The sequence below is a fragment of the Zeugodacus cucurbitae genome, chromosome 3 (assembly GCF_028554725.1).
Source record: "Zeugodacus cucurbitae isolate PBARC_wt_2022May chromosome 3, idZeuCucr1.2, whole genome shotgun sequence".
Taxonomy (NCBI): Eukaryota; Metazoa; Arthropoda; class Insecta; order Diptera; family Tephritidae; genus Zeugodacus; species Zeugodacus cucurbitae.
In genome coordinates, this window is record NC_071668.1 from 58,905,387 (window position 1) to 58,918,731 (window position 13,345).

At 38.2% G+C, this 13,345-nt stretch overlaps 3 protein-coding genes across 3 annotated transcripts in view; 2 read left to right on the forward strand and 1 right to left on the reverse strand.

Annotated features, from left to right (window-relative positions):
- Window positions 1-1,086: 1,086 nt before the first annotated feature.
- LOC105216156 (sodium channel protein Nach) overlaps window positions 1,087-13,345 on the reverse strand; it is a 16,217-nt gene continuing 3,958 nt past the window's right edge. The window contains exons 4-9 of the mRNA XM_054227117.1: window positions 3,679-4,029; window positions 3,471-3,618; window positions 3,213-3,406; window positions 2,038-2,355; window positions 1,873-1,982; window positions 1,087-1,796 (exon numbers count right to left, since the gene is read on the reverse strand). Of these exons, the coding sequence (XP_054083092.1) occupies window positions 1,546-1,796; window positions 1,873-1,982; window positions 2,038-2,355; window positions 3,213-3,406; window positions 3,471-3,618; window positions 3,679-4,029 (1,372 nt within the window). The 3' untranslated portion in view covers window positions 1,087-1,545. The remainder of the gene's footprint in view (window positions 1,797-1,872; window positions 1,983-2,037; window positions 2,356-3,212; window positions 3,407-3,470; window positions 3,619-3,678; window positions 4,030-13,345) is intronic.
- Window positions 7,448-8,934, forward strand: LOC105216155 (zinc carboxypeptidase A 1). Its single transcript, XM_011190509.3, has one exon. It carries the CDS (start codon window positions 7,540-7,542, stop codon window positions 8,836-8,838), a length of 1,299 nt encoding a protein of 432 aa, XP_011188811.1. The 5' UTR covers window positions 7,448-7,539; the 3' UTR covers window positions 8,839-8,934.
- LOC105216154 (zinc carboxypeptidase A 1) lies at window positions 11,908-13,326 on the forward strand. The gene has a single exon (XM_011190508.3). The coding sequence runs from the start codon at window positions 11,961-11,963 to the stop codon at window positions 13,266-13,268; it is 1,308 nt and encodes a 435-aa protein (XP_011188810.1). The 5' UTR covers window positions 11,908-11,960; the 3' UTR covers window positions 13,269-13,326.

Sequence of the window (13,345 nt, forward strand, 5' to 3'; positions counted from 1 at the left end):
AATCGAAAAGCAAAAATCGAAATTTTTGAAAAAAAAAATTCTTCGATCTGGCCTGAGTTTATTATGTATTCTAAAAGCTGTATACATTTCATTAAAATCGACTTAGCGGTTTTCAAGTTACAGTTGTCACCAGCTCAAAAAACATTGTTTTGAGAAAAACAATTTAAATCATTTAAAGTTTCACACTAGAGTTACGTACAGAAATACGAATTATTTAATCACTTACGCCGAGTCATCTACTCCTGGGCCTTATAAAAGTTCTTCAGTCATTGAGTCTAGTGCCCGAGCGCTCTTTGTTATTTGTCGAATAACTCGAAAAGTAATTATCGGATCAACTTCAGAGAGTATTTTTAGGATATTACACTTAACTAAAGTGCAAAAAAAAATATATTTTTGACTTCTGCTTTAAAACAGCAGAATCTCTACAATTTATGGAAAGATGATACAAAAAAGATGCACGAAGATTAGTATTGAAAATGGACAATGGGCGTGGCTCAGCAACTACTCCACCGATGTTATTCAATTACGGAAATAATATTTTTCAACACCCGATGGACGAAATCGGTTCACAACCATGCCTATTTTCCATATAACACAATTTGATATCCATCTGATTCATTAACCTGGAAATTTAAATAAGGCACCAGTGAAGATATCGGAAGAAAACTCTGGAAAAATACTGCATTTCTAGTGTGACATCACCCGTATAAAAAGCACCTAAATTGGACATTAACATTTCAAGGTTCCAGATATCGAACATAAGGATCTCAAAGTTTGCGGCTAATTTTTTATTGAAAATATCGGTAAATCTTTCCGATACTTTAATTTAATTCAAAAGCGTTTTTTTTGTTCTAATAATGTGTCTCTGTGCCAAAAAAAGGTGAAATCGGTTTATAACTTCCACTAGCTCCCAAACATCCGGTGGGCTATATTCCGTATATATCGCTCAATATATATTATTAGAAATAGGATTATTCATTCTAAGCTTTAGCATTTAACTATAATCTATATTAAGCTTGGTCCAAGTTATTAACACAATTTGTTATCGAGTTACTGTCTTCGCAGTAACAGACGTGTTGAACTAGTTTCCAGATCCTTTGCTGTAAGATCCTGAATGATTCGTAGATTGAATTTCAAAGATCGGGACTTCAGCGATGCAACTGTTAGCCGAAATGAAATGTAAAGCAGCGACTATCAAATTAAAAAGGGTCCATCATGACTCCATACCGATATTTTTTCAAATCATGATTTTCTTTTAACGTATTTATCTCTCGAAAATCAAATTTGGATTGTCAAAATTGGTCCAGTCCGTTCGGTAATCGATTTTCCTAGACATCCTAGATATTTTTCGGTACCTAATCGATAGTGAGAAGTAGTTTATATGCTATAAATAAACATTTTATTTATATTACGTGAACGTTTTTAGGTTAGTGATTCAAAAATGATCCTATCGCAATATAGAATTCGTGTTTATTATATTTTCTAACATTTATAATGATGATTTTATTAACATTTATACTAATATCTACCACGATAACGATTTTGCTACTTAATATTCTTTGGATATTTCTCCAACATAACAGGTTTTGGCTGCAACTCATTCCAGTACAACGAATAAACGGGTCTCTTAGCACGCTTCTCCAAAGCTTCGCTCGCACGCCGCTCTTTGGCAGTATACGCCAGCTGCCATGCCCTATATATGAGCACAAACCATTTGCCACTAATGAAGTAAAACACTTCGATATAACTTAGTATGCTAAAACCGTAGAAAAGTGATAGAATACCACCGAAACGGTCTGGAATGCAAAATACAATTTTTGTACTTTTTATTATTTCTACTTTTTCTATACAACACTAGAGTAGGGTACTCACTCAGTAGCACCACCCAATCGCCGACAACATCTATGTATGTCGATTCCGCATACCTCTGCTTGAAGTACAATTTCACCAGCGCCAATGGCTTGAGACTATTTAGACCTTTTCTACAAGCACAAATATAGTAAATATGATGAAGTGGCGATAAATTCTATCACTCACAGCAAACCGAAGGTGTACGTATCACTGTTGATAGCTCTACGCAGTGGTAAGTAATTTATAAAGAATTTATAGTCAACACCATCGCATGTCGGCATGCATTGTTTGCACTTATCAAATCTAAGCGGCTGTTCGACATACTCAAAGTAGGACCATTGATTGAACACACGCATCCATTGGGAGAGGCAGGGCAATTGTAATAGTGTACAGACGCTTGCATTTATGAGTGGTGGCGCGAGGAAGGGGCTGACACAACCACAATACCGTTGCATACTCTGCATGCGACAAATGAGCAGACATTCATCCAGCGAGTAGTAGGATCTGAGGAGATGTTAGGAGTTGGATAGAGATAGAGAGTTGGTATAAGTAACTTATTGGATTTGAACTAGGGCGACTATATTCTCGACATAGCAATTGATTTCAGAACATACCGATAATTTAAACAGACAGATTCTTGTAATGCGTCGGAAAAAAGGAAGAAGTTGTAAAGGAAAAGTTGGGATTCGTAGAAGACATCAATCTTTTGACTAACCAGTTCCACAGAAGTGCTACAAATTGACTCAAAATTCTATTAAACTCGAATTCCCGAACTTTCTAAAAGATATTGTTTAAAAGTTCATGTTAGAACTAGTTTTCTACGAAGACTCAACATAACGTCTTGAACACAAGATCTTTCTATACTACGGGTTGTCACTTCCTAGTTGTAAGGTCATTCTCAATAAAACTGAAACTTTTACGAGCTGCCTATTTATGAACATTTCTTCAGTTCCTTCCCGTTTTGAAGGTTTAAGTTCTCTTATCAGGTTAGTTATCTGGAGACGAACGCAAAATATTTGTGATGCCCTCAAGATAATTCATCGATATTATAAGAGTTTCATCTATTATCATGAAGTTGTGGCATCAGAAAGAGTTATTGTATCTGCATGATTGTGGATCTGTCCTGAACCTTTATTACAGACCCGAGAGTAGATGAGATTTTTTTCATTTTGTTAATTATCTGGACCTAAAGTGTTAATATCATAGCAGTATTGTTAGAAAATGAAGAGTCTTTGAGGTTATCTATGGTCCGTAAGAGGATCGAGGTTATGTTTGGTCTTCAAATGAGATCGACAAAAGCAAATACTAACAAATGAAAATTTTCGACTATTTACAGAAAAGTTATCTATAATATTACTCACTTATTTAGTACACGTTGCCCTTCATCCTCAAAATAACAATTCCTTAACTGAGGCGAGAAATTCCGTATAGAACCCGAGGCGTCGTAAAATGTCGGCTGTATCGGAATCTCTACTATAGATTTAGGGTTCACCAAAATCTCACCCAATGTATTTGTCATTACGGTTGCATAATCGCTTTGTAGAAACAAATAAAGCTGTTAAAGAGATCGGAAAATCACGATAATAAGTTAAAGGTAAGCGATGCAATCCAGAACTCACACGAAATGCATAGCTTGGAAATTCGGTGTGCCAAAAATCACTCGGATCGCTTTGTACGACAAATTGTACCGAGTTCAATATGGAATTGGACTCAAATGTAACATTTTCCAATACCTTGCTATTGGCCTGGTTAAAAACGGCTCTGGTGCTGCAATAACCAATAAATAACTTCAAATATATATATTTTCAATTTGACTCATTCACATACCTATTCGTGGTGTAAGTATCGCGCCGATAGTTGAAAAGACAACAACCACCTACCGATATCGAACGTTTTTCAAAATACTGTGTTATATTTATTGATTTACCGAACACCATGCCACGTATAATAAGCTCGGAACAGTCGGGTGACAAGTTGAAAAGTATTTCACGTGTTGGATAGTCGCTGCCATTGTACATGCTCGTGAGTATATTATGTAGTTGACCCAGTCGGGGATCATTATCGTTATAAGTGTCTAAGGGGTACAAGAAGAAGCCGGTAAGCAGCTTCAAATGCTCAGCCATTTCACTGACATTTTTGGCGAGTAGATCGGGTTGAAGGGTTTGCTGTGCTGCATAGCTGAAATTATTGTTTCGAAAAAAAGGTTAGTAGAAAAGTAATAGCGAACGAATGAACTCGAATCGAATCGAATGAATGAAGGAAAGAGTAATGAGAGTGCTTAAGATCGAGTACAAAATGAGGTTATGAATTCAATGGAACAATTTAAATTTTGGCTAACTTCTCTATAACATAAATAGAGACATATGGTGAACTATACTCGATTAAGATAGATTCTATTACTTTGAGGGCCTTGATAAATCTGTGATCTATCTATGAATGAATAAAGCGGTGTTTAGAAAACGTTGAATTAATTAGATAAAGTTGTATTTTCTTTAAACGTGAAACTTCAAATAATATACATACAAATTTACATCAGGGTAGTCCTTAAATGTAGCGAGAAAACTTTTTAAGCAGATTTCAAAAATATTCCGCGATATTACAGTATTCACTTAAATTAACGAACACAATTTTCAATATCGGCAGGGCTGTCACAGAGAGTATAGTCCAAACCTTAGACTGACCGGGACCGTCTACGATAATCATACAATCAACTCCTTGAGGCGTGAATTTTACCCAGAGCTAGTTTGAAGTCCCACATCTATAACATTCTCTGTAAATAACGTGACAACAACGACCCAGATCAACCCTAAAATGATAAAGTGTATCACCCAAGAGGTGACAATGATTAGTGATAAACCCTACAATACTAAAATTTTTCTAACTTTTGAAAATACAACCTTCTACATACAACACTTGGACAATTAACCAATGCAAAATGAATCTCTCAACTCAACCGATTGAAACCTCAACTACTATAAAGAAAGATATCACCGCTTGATTTTTTTCAAGAACCGTCTCAATGCATATATAACTAATTCAATATGTTATCTATTGTTTTCAGAATAAACTAATTTACTCCAAAGCTTAACTAACGGCGTTTAATAGAGTCTTATTTAAGTATATATATGTACATATATGTAAGAACATTAATCTGGCTAGTTACCTCTACAAATGTTATTATCTCATGTAAAATTTTATTTTATTCCAGTATATATATATATATGTTATATATATATATGAATGTATATAAATATATGGGATGACCTATCTGGTCGGGAAATATTCACTTCACTTTCGAGTTATAAAAAAGTTTATTTAAGTAAAATAGTATCAAATATATATAAAGGGTGATTTTTTAAGAGCTTGATAACTTTTAAAAAAAAAAAAACGCATAAAACGGTTCTTTATTTGAAACGTTAGATTGGTTCATGACATTTACTTTTTGAAGATAATTTCATTTAAATGTTGACCGCGGCTGCGTCTTAGGTGGTCCATTCGGAAAGTCCAATTTTGGGCAACTTTTTCGAGCATTTCGGCCGGAATAGCCCGAATTTCTTCGGAAATGTTGTCTTCCAAAGCTGGAATAGTTGCTGGCTTATTTCTGTAGACTTTAGACTTGACGTAGCCCCACAAAAAATAGTCTAAAGGCGTTAAATCGCATGATCTTGGTGGCCAACTTACGGGTCCATTTCTTGAGATGAATTGTTCTCCGAAGTTTTCCCTCAAAATGGCCATAGAATCGCGAGCTGTGTGGCATGTAGCGCCATCTTGTTGAAACCACATGTCAACCAAGTTCAGTTCTTCCATTTTTGGCAACAAAAAGTTTGTTAGCATCGAACGATAGCGATCGCCATTCACCGTAACGTTGCGTCCAACAGCATCTTTGAAAAAATACGGTCCAATGATTCCACCAGCGTACAAACCACACCAAACAGTGCATTTTTCGGGATGCATGGGCAGTTCTTGAACGGCTTCTGGTTGCTCTTCACCCCAAATGCGGCAATTTTGCTTATTTACGTAGCCATTCAACCAGAAATGAGCCTCATCGCTGAACAAAATTTGTCGATTTGTCGATTTTTCGATTTGTCGAACCGAACACTGATTTTGGTAATAAAATTCAATGATTTGCAAGCGTTGCTCGTTAGTAAGTCTATTCATGATGAAATGTCAAAGCATACTGAGCATCTTTCTCTTTGACACCATGTCTGAAATCCCACGTGATCTGTCAAATACTAATGCATGAAAATCCTAACCTCAAAAAAATCACCCGTTATATAATATTTGTGAAGGGGTTTTCAAAAGGGACGCTACAAAAGTAGACCTATATGGACAGCAAATGTCATATTTTTTCCCGCTCTTTTGACATTTCTCTTCAGTAAAGTTTGCCATTTCATCACAGAAAGGTATTCAATCTAACAACGAGTCGAAATTATTAAAATTTACTACCGAAATTCGGAGTCAGTGGCCTCAACCCTATTATCGTCATAATCGTCCTGTCAGATCAACAATTGAGCGTCTAGTGGAAAAATTTGAAACCACAGGCACAGTACAAAATGTTTCCATACCAGTGAGACATAGAAGTGTCCTTAATGTCGAGGATATTACTGCCGCTGGAGCATCAATTGAGGAATACCCAAATCAGTCTCTCACACGTAGTTCTCAAGCATTGGGCATCTCTGTGACGTCGTTATGGCGAATTTTGCGAAAAGTTCTTGCCCTACATTATTACAAGATCAAATTGACGCAAGAACTGGAGCCAGAATCGTCGATGTTCATGAAAAACTGAGCAAAAACTTGAAAATGATCCGGATTTTCATCGAAAAATCAACTTCAGCGATGATGCTCATTTCTAGTTGAATGACTTCGTCTATAAGCAAAATATGCGTTATTGGTCATACAGCAATCTACACGTACTCCATGAGTCATCATTGCATCCCGAAAAAATTACTGTTTGGTGCGTACTTCTTCCGTGATGATCAAGATCGGCACGTTACTGTGAATGGGAATCGTTACCGCTCAATCATAACCGAATATTTTTGGCCCGGATTGGATGATATGAACTTGGACAATATGTGGTTCCAACAGGACGTCGCCACAAGCCATAGATCGAATGTCACAATCGATTTATTCAAAACCAAGTTTAGTGAACGTGTTCTCACGGTCGTCTGATTTGACGCCGTTAAACTATTTCCTGTGGGGCTACGTCAAGTCTATGGTCTATGCCAACAAGCCAGCGACGTTTGACGAACTTCAAGAATATCGAACGTGAAATTCCAACATTGTCGTCCGATTTATGCCATAAAATCGTCGAAAATTGGGTTCAGCGTCTAGACTTCTGCAAACGTGCACGTGGTGGCCATGCAAAAGAAATTGAGTTCCACACATAACTTTTATAGCACTCTTATTGAAAAACACCTTACATTTATATTTTATTATTAGAACATCCCTAATATATTTAAATATGTAAACTTCTAATCACTATTGACACCAAAGTTGTTTGCTCAAAATAACTACAACACTACATTACATCAACTCTAACACTCATTACCCACCACAACCAGCAACTTTCTTGCTTTATCATACCACCGTTATAAGCCGTCAGGCGTCCCGTGGAGCTTTAGTATCGCACACCTATAAAATAGCTGGCACCACAGGTGCGTACGCTCATTTGTCTTCAGCGCACGCAACATGTGGCAACAACTGGGACTGCTAGTATTGCTCGGCTTGGCAGCCGTTGACAATTTCGCGACCGCAGAGCGCGTACGCTACGACAACTATCACGTCTACGAACTACAACCGCAGAACGCAGCACAATTGGCTGTCGTTAAAGAACTCGATGGTTCCAGTGATACATTGCTCTTTCTGGACGCAGTACACTATTTAAATAAAAAAATCAATGTGCTGGTGGCGCCGCAACGTGTAGCTGATCTACTGCGTGTACTGCAAAGTGCTGATGTACCATATCAACTGGTTGAAGAGAACGCTCAGAAGAGCTTGGATGTGGAGGAGGAACTTGTGGCTGATCCCAATCGACGTAGCGGTGATTACACTTGGCGGGAGTACCATGAATTGGACGACACATATGCGTGGTTGCGTATGCTAACGGAAAAGTATCCCGAGCAAGTGAGTCTATTTGTAGCGGGCAAGTCGTATGAAGGACGTGAAATACTGGGCTTAAAGATATCCTACAGTAGCAGTCGCGCTGAAGAAGCAGCTCGTGCCACGAAACCCGGTATTTTCATCGAAGGCGGCATGCATGCACGCGAATGGATCAGTCCGGCCACTACCACCTACATCATTAATCAATTACTGACGAGCACCAACGCGGATGTGCGCAAAGTGGCCGAGAGCTACGTGTGGTATGTGGTGCCGCACAGTAATCCAGATGGTTATGTGTATACGCATACCACAAATCGGTTGTGGCGTAAAACACGCACACCATATGGCAACTGCTTCGGCGCAGATCCAAATCGTAATTGGGATTTCCATTGGAATGAGGTGGGCTCGAGCAATAATCCGTGTTCCGATACTTATGCCGGTCCTAAGGCATTCTCGGAGGTCGAAACACGTACTCTAGCCGATTATATTAGCACATTGAAACGACAATTGTTTTTGTATTTGTCATTCCATTCGTATTCACAACTTTTACTCTTCCCTTATGGACATACTGGCGAGTTGCCATCGAACTATAAGGACTTGAAACGTGTTTTTGATGTGGCCATTTCCGCAGTTTCGAATCGCTATGGCACCAGATACACCGGCGGTAATGTTTATGATGCTATCTATCCGGCTGCAGGCGCTAGCTTAGATTGGGCTTATGGCAAAATGGGAGTACCCTACTCATATTGCTTTGAACTACGTCCTTCGGGTTCTGGGTTTTGGTCTGGTTTTCGTCTACCAGCTGATCAAATTATACCTACTAGTGAGGAGATAATGGATTCTATGTTGGCGATGATCAAGGAAATTGGTACCTCAACAAAAATGTAGAGGTGATTCGAAATATTAAGAAATACAAATATTTAAAGTTTTTTTTTTTGTTTTTAACAGTTAAATTAAATAAAAGTTAATCATCTTACAATGATATTCAAATATTTTTTAATATATCTTTTAACACATATACCTCCTCTTTCAAGTAGCTCGAGTTGTCCCAAGCATAACAACAAATTTTGTAGAATGTTCTCACAGGAGCTTTAGTCCAAGAACCACAGGGTATTTCACAAATTTACAGAGTGTATCTTTAGAAGATGATGCTTTCATTTTAAATAAAAGTTCTCCATAAAGCTCTTTCTTCTAGCTAGGGCAGAGTTTTTGTTCGACTTATTTTGTGAAACTGATGACTAAATACTCGACACACGAAATAGGAATTGTGGCATAAGATATTGGTTGTCAAAAGTGTTCTAGAAGAGCTTATAAAAACAGGTTTTTTTCATTCAGCGCCGAAAAGACTCATTTGACAAAACAATATAACTCCAGAAGTTAGTGAAAGAATTAAAAGAGGCTAGTAACACTGTATCGCCCAGTACTGTTAAGGTTAAATAAGATGATAAGAATAAAATATTAGTGTAATAAATGGTTTTACATTATCCACAATGAGCAAGCAACAGCGATAGTGCTATATATTGCCCCTCGAACTAGTTTCATTGCCCTTTCCTCTTTAATCTACTCTTCTCATTACTTCCTTTATCTTCCCATAAACTACTTATCGAAAGAGCTACTATTAAAAGCTAATCTTTTTCTAGTAATATGATAACGAATATTAATAAGCCATAAGCAATTTGAGAGCTTCTGACCAACTAGTTTGAGACTTCACATTGTATTTAATTACAAGGAGATTATTTTACCGTTAAAGAGACATTGGAAATGTTGCTCCATAATGTTTGGAAGAAAACAATAGTGGTACTCATTCAACGTCGCAAACGTATGGCAATATCACGAAATAGCAATCTTGTAAAACAGCTGTTCATTTTTACATGCATTTTATTTTACGACAATCTTGCAAATATGCGAGACCATTTTCAGTGGCATTCATGGCAAATTTGCGCAATTCACAATCAGCTGATATTGCCACAATATTGACACAGAGCGCTCATTTAACTTATATTGCCATATTGCCAATTTGCCATTTTTATATAATTGCGACGTTATTTGAGTACTACTAATATCCACTGAAGATGAAAAATGTCTTGGAAATGGTTAAAATTAAAAAGCGTCTATCTATAAGGTATTCAAATCGATCGTTTTACAAAGCAAAAATATTAAAAATGTAACAAAGTGCGAAGTTACCAGAGACGGCAAAAACAATATCGATGTCTGCGGCTTACATAATCATCTCTCTTCATCTCTATATATAGTACTAGCAGACCGCTCCGGCTTCGCAGGGGTTTAAACAAACATTTCAAAAGTTATAATTTATAGGAATTATAGGAACAGAATGACTTGCAATACGATTTTCAGTTTCAGATTAAAATTCTCCATCACGGAGTCTTTTTGATACTCTCACCTGGGAGATTTCCAAAAAGTTGAGATTCTAGCAATAAATATAGCCTATGTTACTAACTTACAAACGAGTCTTCCGACAGGGTGACTCACTGTCGTGCGACTTCTTCAATCTATTGCTGGAAAAAATAAAACGAGCTGCAGAGCTAAATAGAGAAGGTACAATCTTCTACAAGCGTGTACAGCTGCTGGCGTATGCCGATGATATTGATATCATCGGTAGCAACAACCGCGCCGTTTGTTTCGGCTGGATAAGGAAGCGAAGCGTATGGGTCTGGTGGTGAATGAGGACAAGACGAAACATCTCCTGTCATCAAGCAAATAGTCGGCGCATTCGCGTCTTGGCTCCCATGTCACTGTTGACAGTCATAACTTCGAAGTCGTAGATAATTTCGTATACCTGGGAACCAGTATCAACAACACAAACAATGTCAGCCTCGAAATCCAGCGCAGAATCACTCTTGCCAACAGATGCTACTTTGGACTGAGTAGGCAATTGAAAAGTAAAGTGCTCTCTCGACGAACAAAAATCAAACTCTACAAGTCGCTCATTATTCCCGTCCTGATGTACGGCGCCGAAGCGTGGACGATGACAACATCCGATCAGAGGATTCTTTGGATTTTCGAGAGAAAGGTTTTGCGTAAGATTTATGGTCCTCTGAACATTGGCAACGGCGAATACCGCAGACGATGGAACGATGAGCTGTACGAGTTATACGACGACATTGACATAGTTCAGCGAATAAAAAGACAGCGGCTACGCTGGCTAGGTCATGTTGTCCGAATGGACGAAAACACTCCAGCACTGAAAGTTTCGATGCAGTACCCGTTGGAGGAAGCCGCGGAAGAGGACGACCTCCACTCCGGTGGAAAAACCAAGTGCAAAGTAACCTGGAGGAACGAGTGGCGCTCTGGTGGATTCGGCTATAATCGCTTAAAGCGGTTTCTACACCAAATATATATATATATATATATATATATATATATTTATGTTTCTCGGGGTGAATGTGGCTACCCAATGGTGAAAGAATTTTTGAAATCAGCACAGTTGTTTTTGAGTTTATTCATTACAAACATACATACAAATATTTCCTCTTTATAATAGTAGTATAGATTATGTTCTTTAGAGTCCATATTTTCTATTTTTCTTATAGACTTGGATTTATAGTGTCAAACAGCTCTCCGTATTTCTCAAAGCTGATAAAATGATTTCTTATCCAGCAACAGCTCAAAGTAACTTTTAGACACTCTGAGAGGTTTTTAAAATACAATCAATACTGATTAAATATTTTTTAAACGGTAATCGTCTAATGATTTCTATTATTATCAGTAATACTATTTTAGTCGTAGTTTTAGTTTTTTCCATTTTCAAGTGCTTATTATTCAATCAATTTGGAACTCACTACATTTACCATAAATTATATACAGATAATAGATTATCTCAGCAATAAAGTTAACTTATCAGACATAGTACGATTCACGTATATTCGGAATTTCATAGATGGCTAAAGTTAAGACCCGCATATTTGATAATACAAGCATTAATCTATAAATGCCAGACGCTTAATTGAAACCAAATTAGTTCCGACTACCTACTCGAGCTAAACAAACAAATGTCGCTGAAAATCGGTTTAATAACGCTGCTCTGCCTAACAGTGGCATTGGTGACGTGCAGTGCTGAACGCGTACGTTATGACAATTATCGGGTGTACAAGGTGCAAGCAACCGATCGCCAAGGTCTGGAAGTGCTCAAACAACTGCAAGACTCAGGCGATGCGCTAAACTTCTTAGACGACGTGTATAAAGTGGAGAAGGCGGTGAATATTGTAGTTCCGCCACATAAGGTGCCCGATTTTTTGCGCACTTTGACCAGCCATGAGATCACATACGACCTGTTGGAGCAGAACTTGCAAAATGCCATAGACAAAGACTACGCGCAGGTTGCGACACGCGCTACCAAGGATCGTTGGACAAAATATCAAACGTTGAATGACAACTATAACTGGTTGATCAAATTGCCGAAAGCATATCCGGGTGTGGTAACACTAATTGAAGGTGGCAAATCGTATGAGAAACGTTCGATTTTAGGTGTTAAGATCGCCTATCAGAATGGACAAAAGCAGAAACCGGGTATTTTCTTGGAAGCCGGTATACATGCACGCGAATGGATTGCGCCCGCCACAGCAACATATATTATCAACGAGCTGTTGACCAGCAATAATACGGAAATTCGCGATTTAGCAGAGAACTACGTTTGGTACATCTTTCCGCATGCCAATCCTGATGGTTATGTCTACACTCACACTACCGATCGTATGTGGCGTAAGACGCGTCAACCGTACGGCAGTTGCGTCGGCGCAGATCCCAATCGTAATTGGGATGCTTATTGGAATACCGTAGGCGCTAGCAGTAATCCCTGCGATAACAGATTTGCCGGACGTGCACCGAACTCGGAAATTGAAGTCAAATCACTGTCCAACTATATCACATCGTTGAAGGATAAAATCCAATTGTATCTCTCCTTCCACTCATTCTCGCAGTATTTGCTCTATCCTAATGGACATACCGCCGAACTGCCCGATAACGTTAAACACTATCAACAAGTTTACAGTGCGACCGTAAAGGCGATAAGTAAACGTTATGAAACTGTCTACACTGGCGGTAATATTTATGATGCCATTTACCCCGCAGCGGGTTCAAGTGTGGATTTCGCTTACACCAAGTTGGGCATACGCATGGCTTTCTGCTTTGAGTTGCGTCCGAATGGCAGCTTCAATGGTAATGGCATGGAATTGCCCGCCGAACAAATAAAACCAACTGCTGAGGAGCTTGTCGACGGTTTGGTGGCCATGGTGGCGGAAGTCAAGTCTTTGGGTTATTTCGGAAAGTACTTAAATGAAGAAGAAGTGTATTATTTGTAAAACGGAGAGCGTAAATAAATGATGATGGTTAATGAAATATTTTCCCATCTAATATTTAGTATTTTGCTTTAACTTTT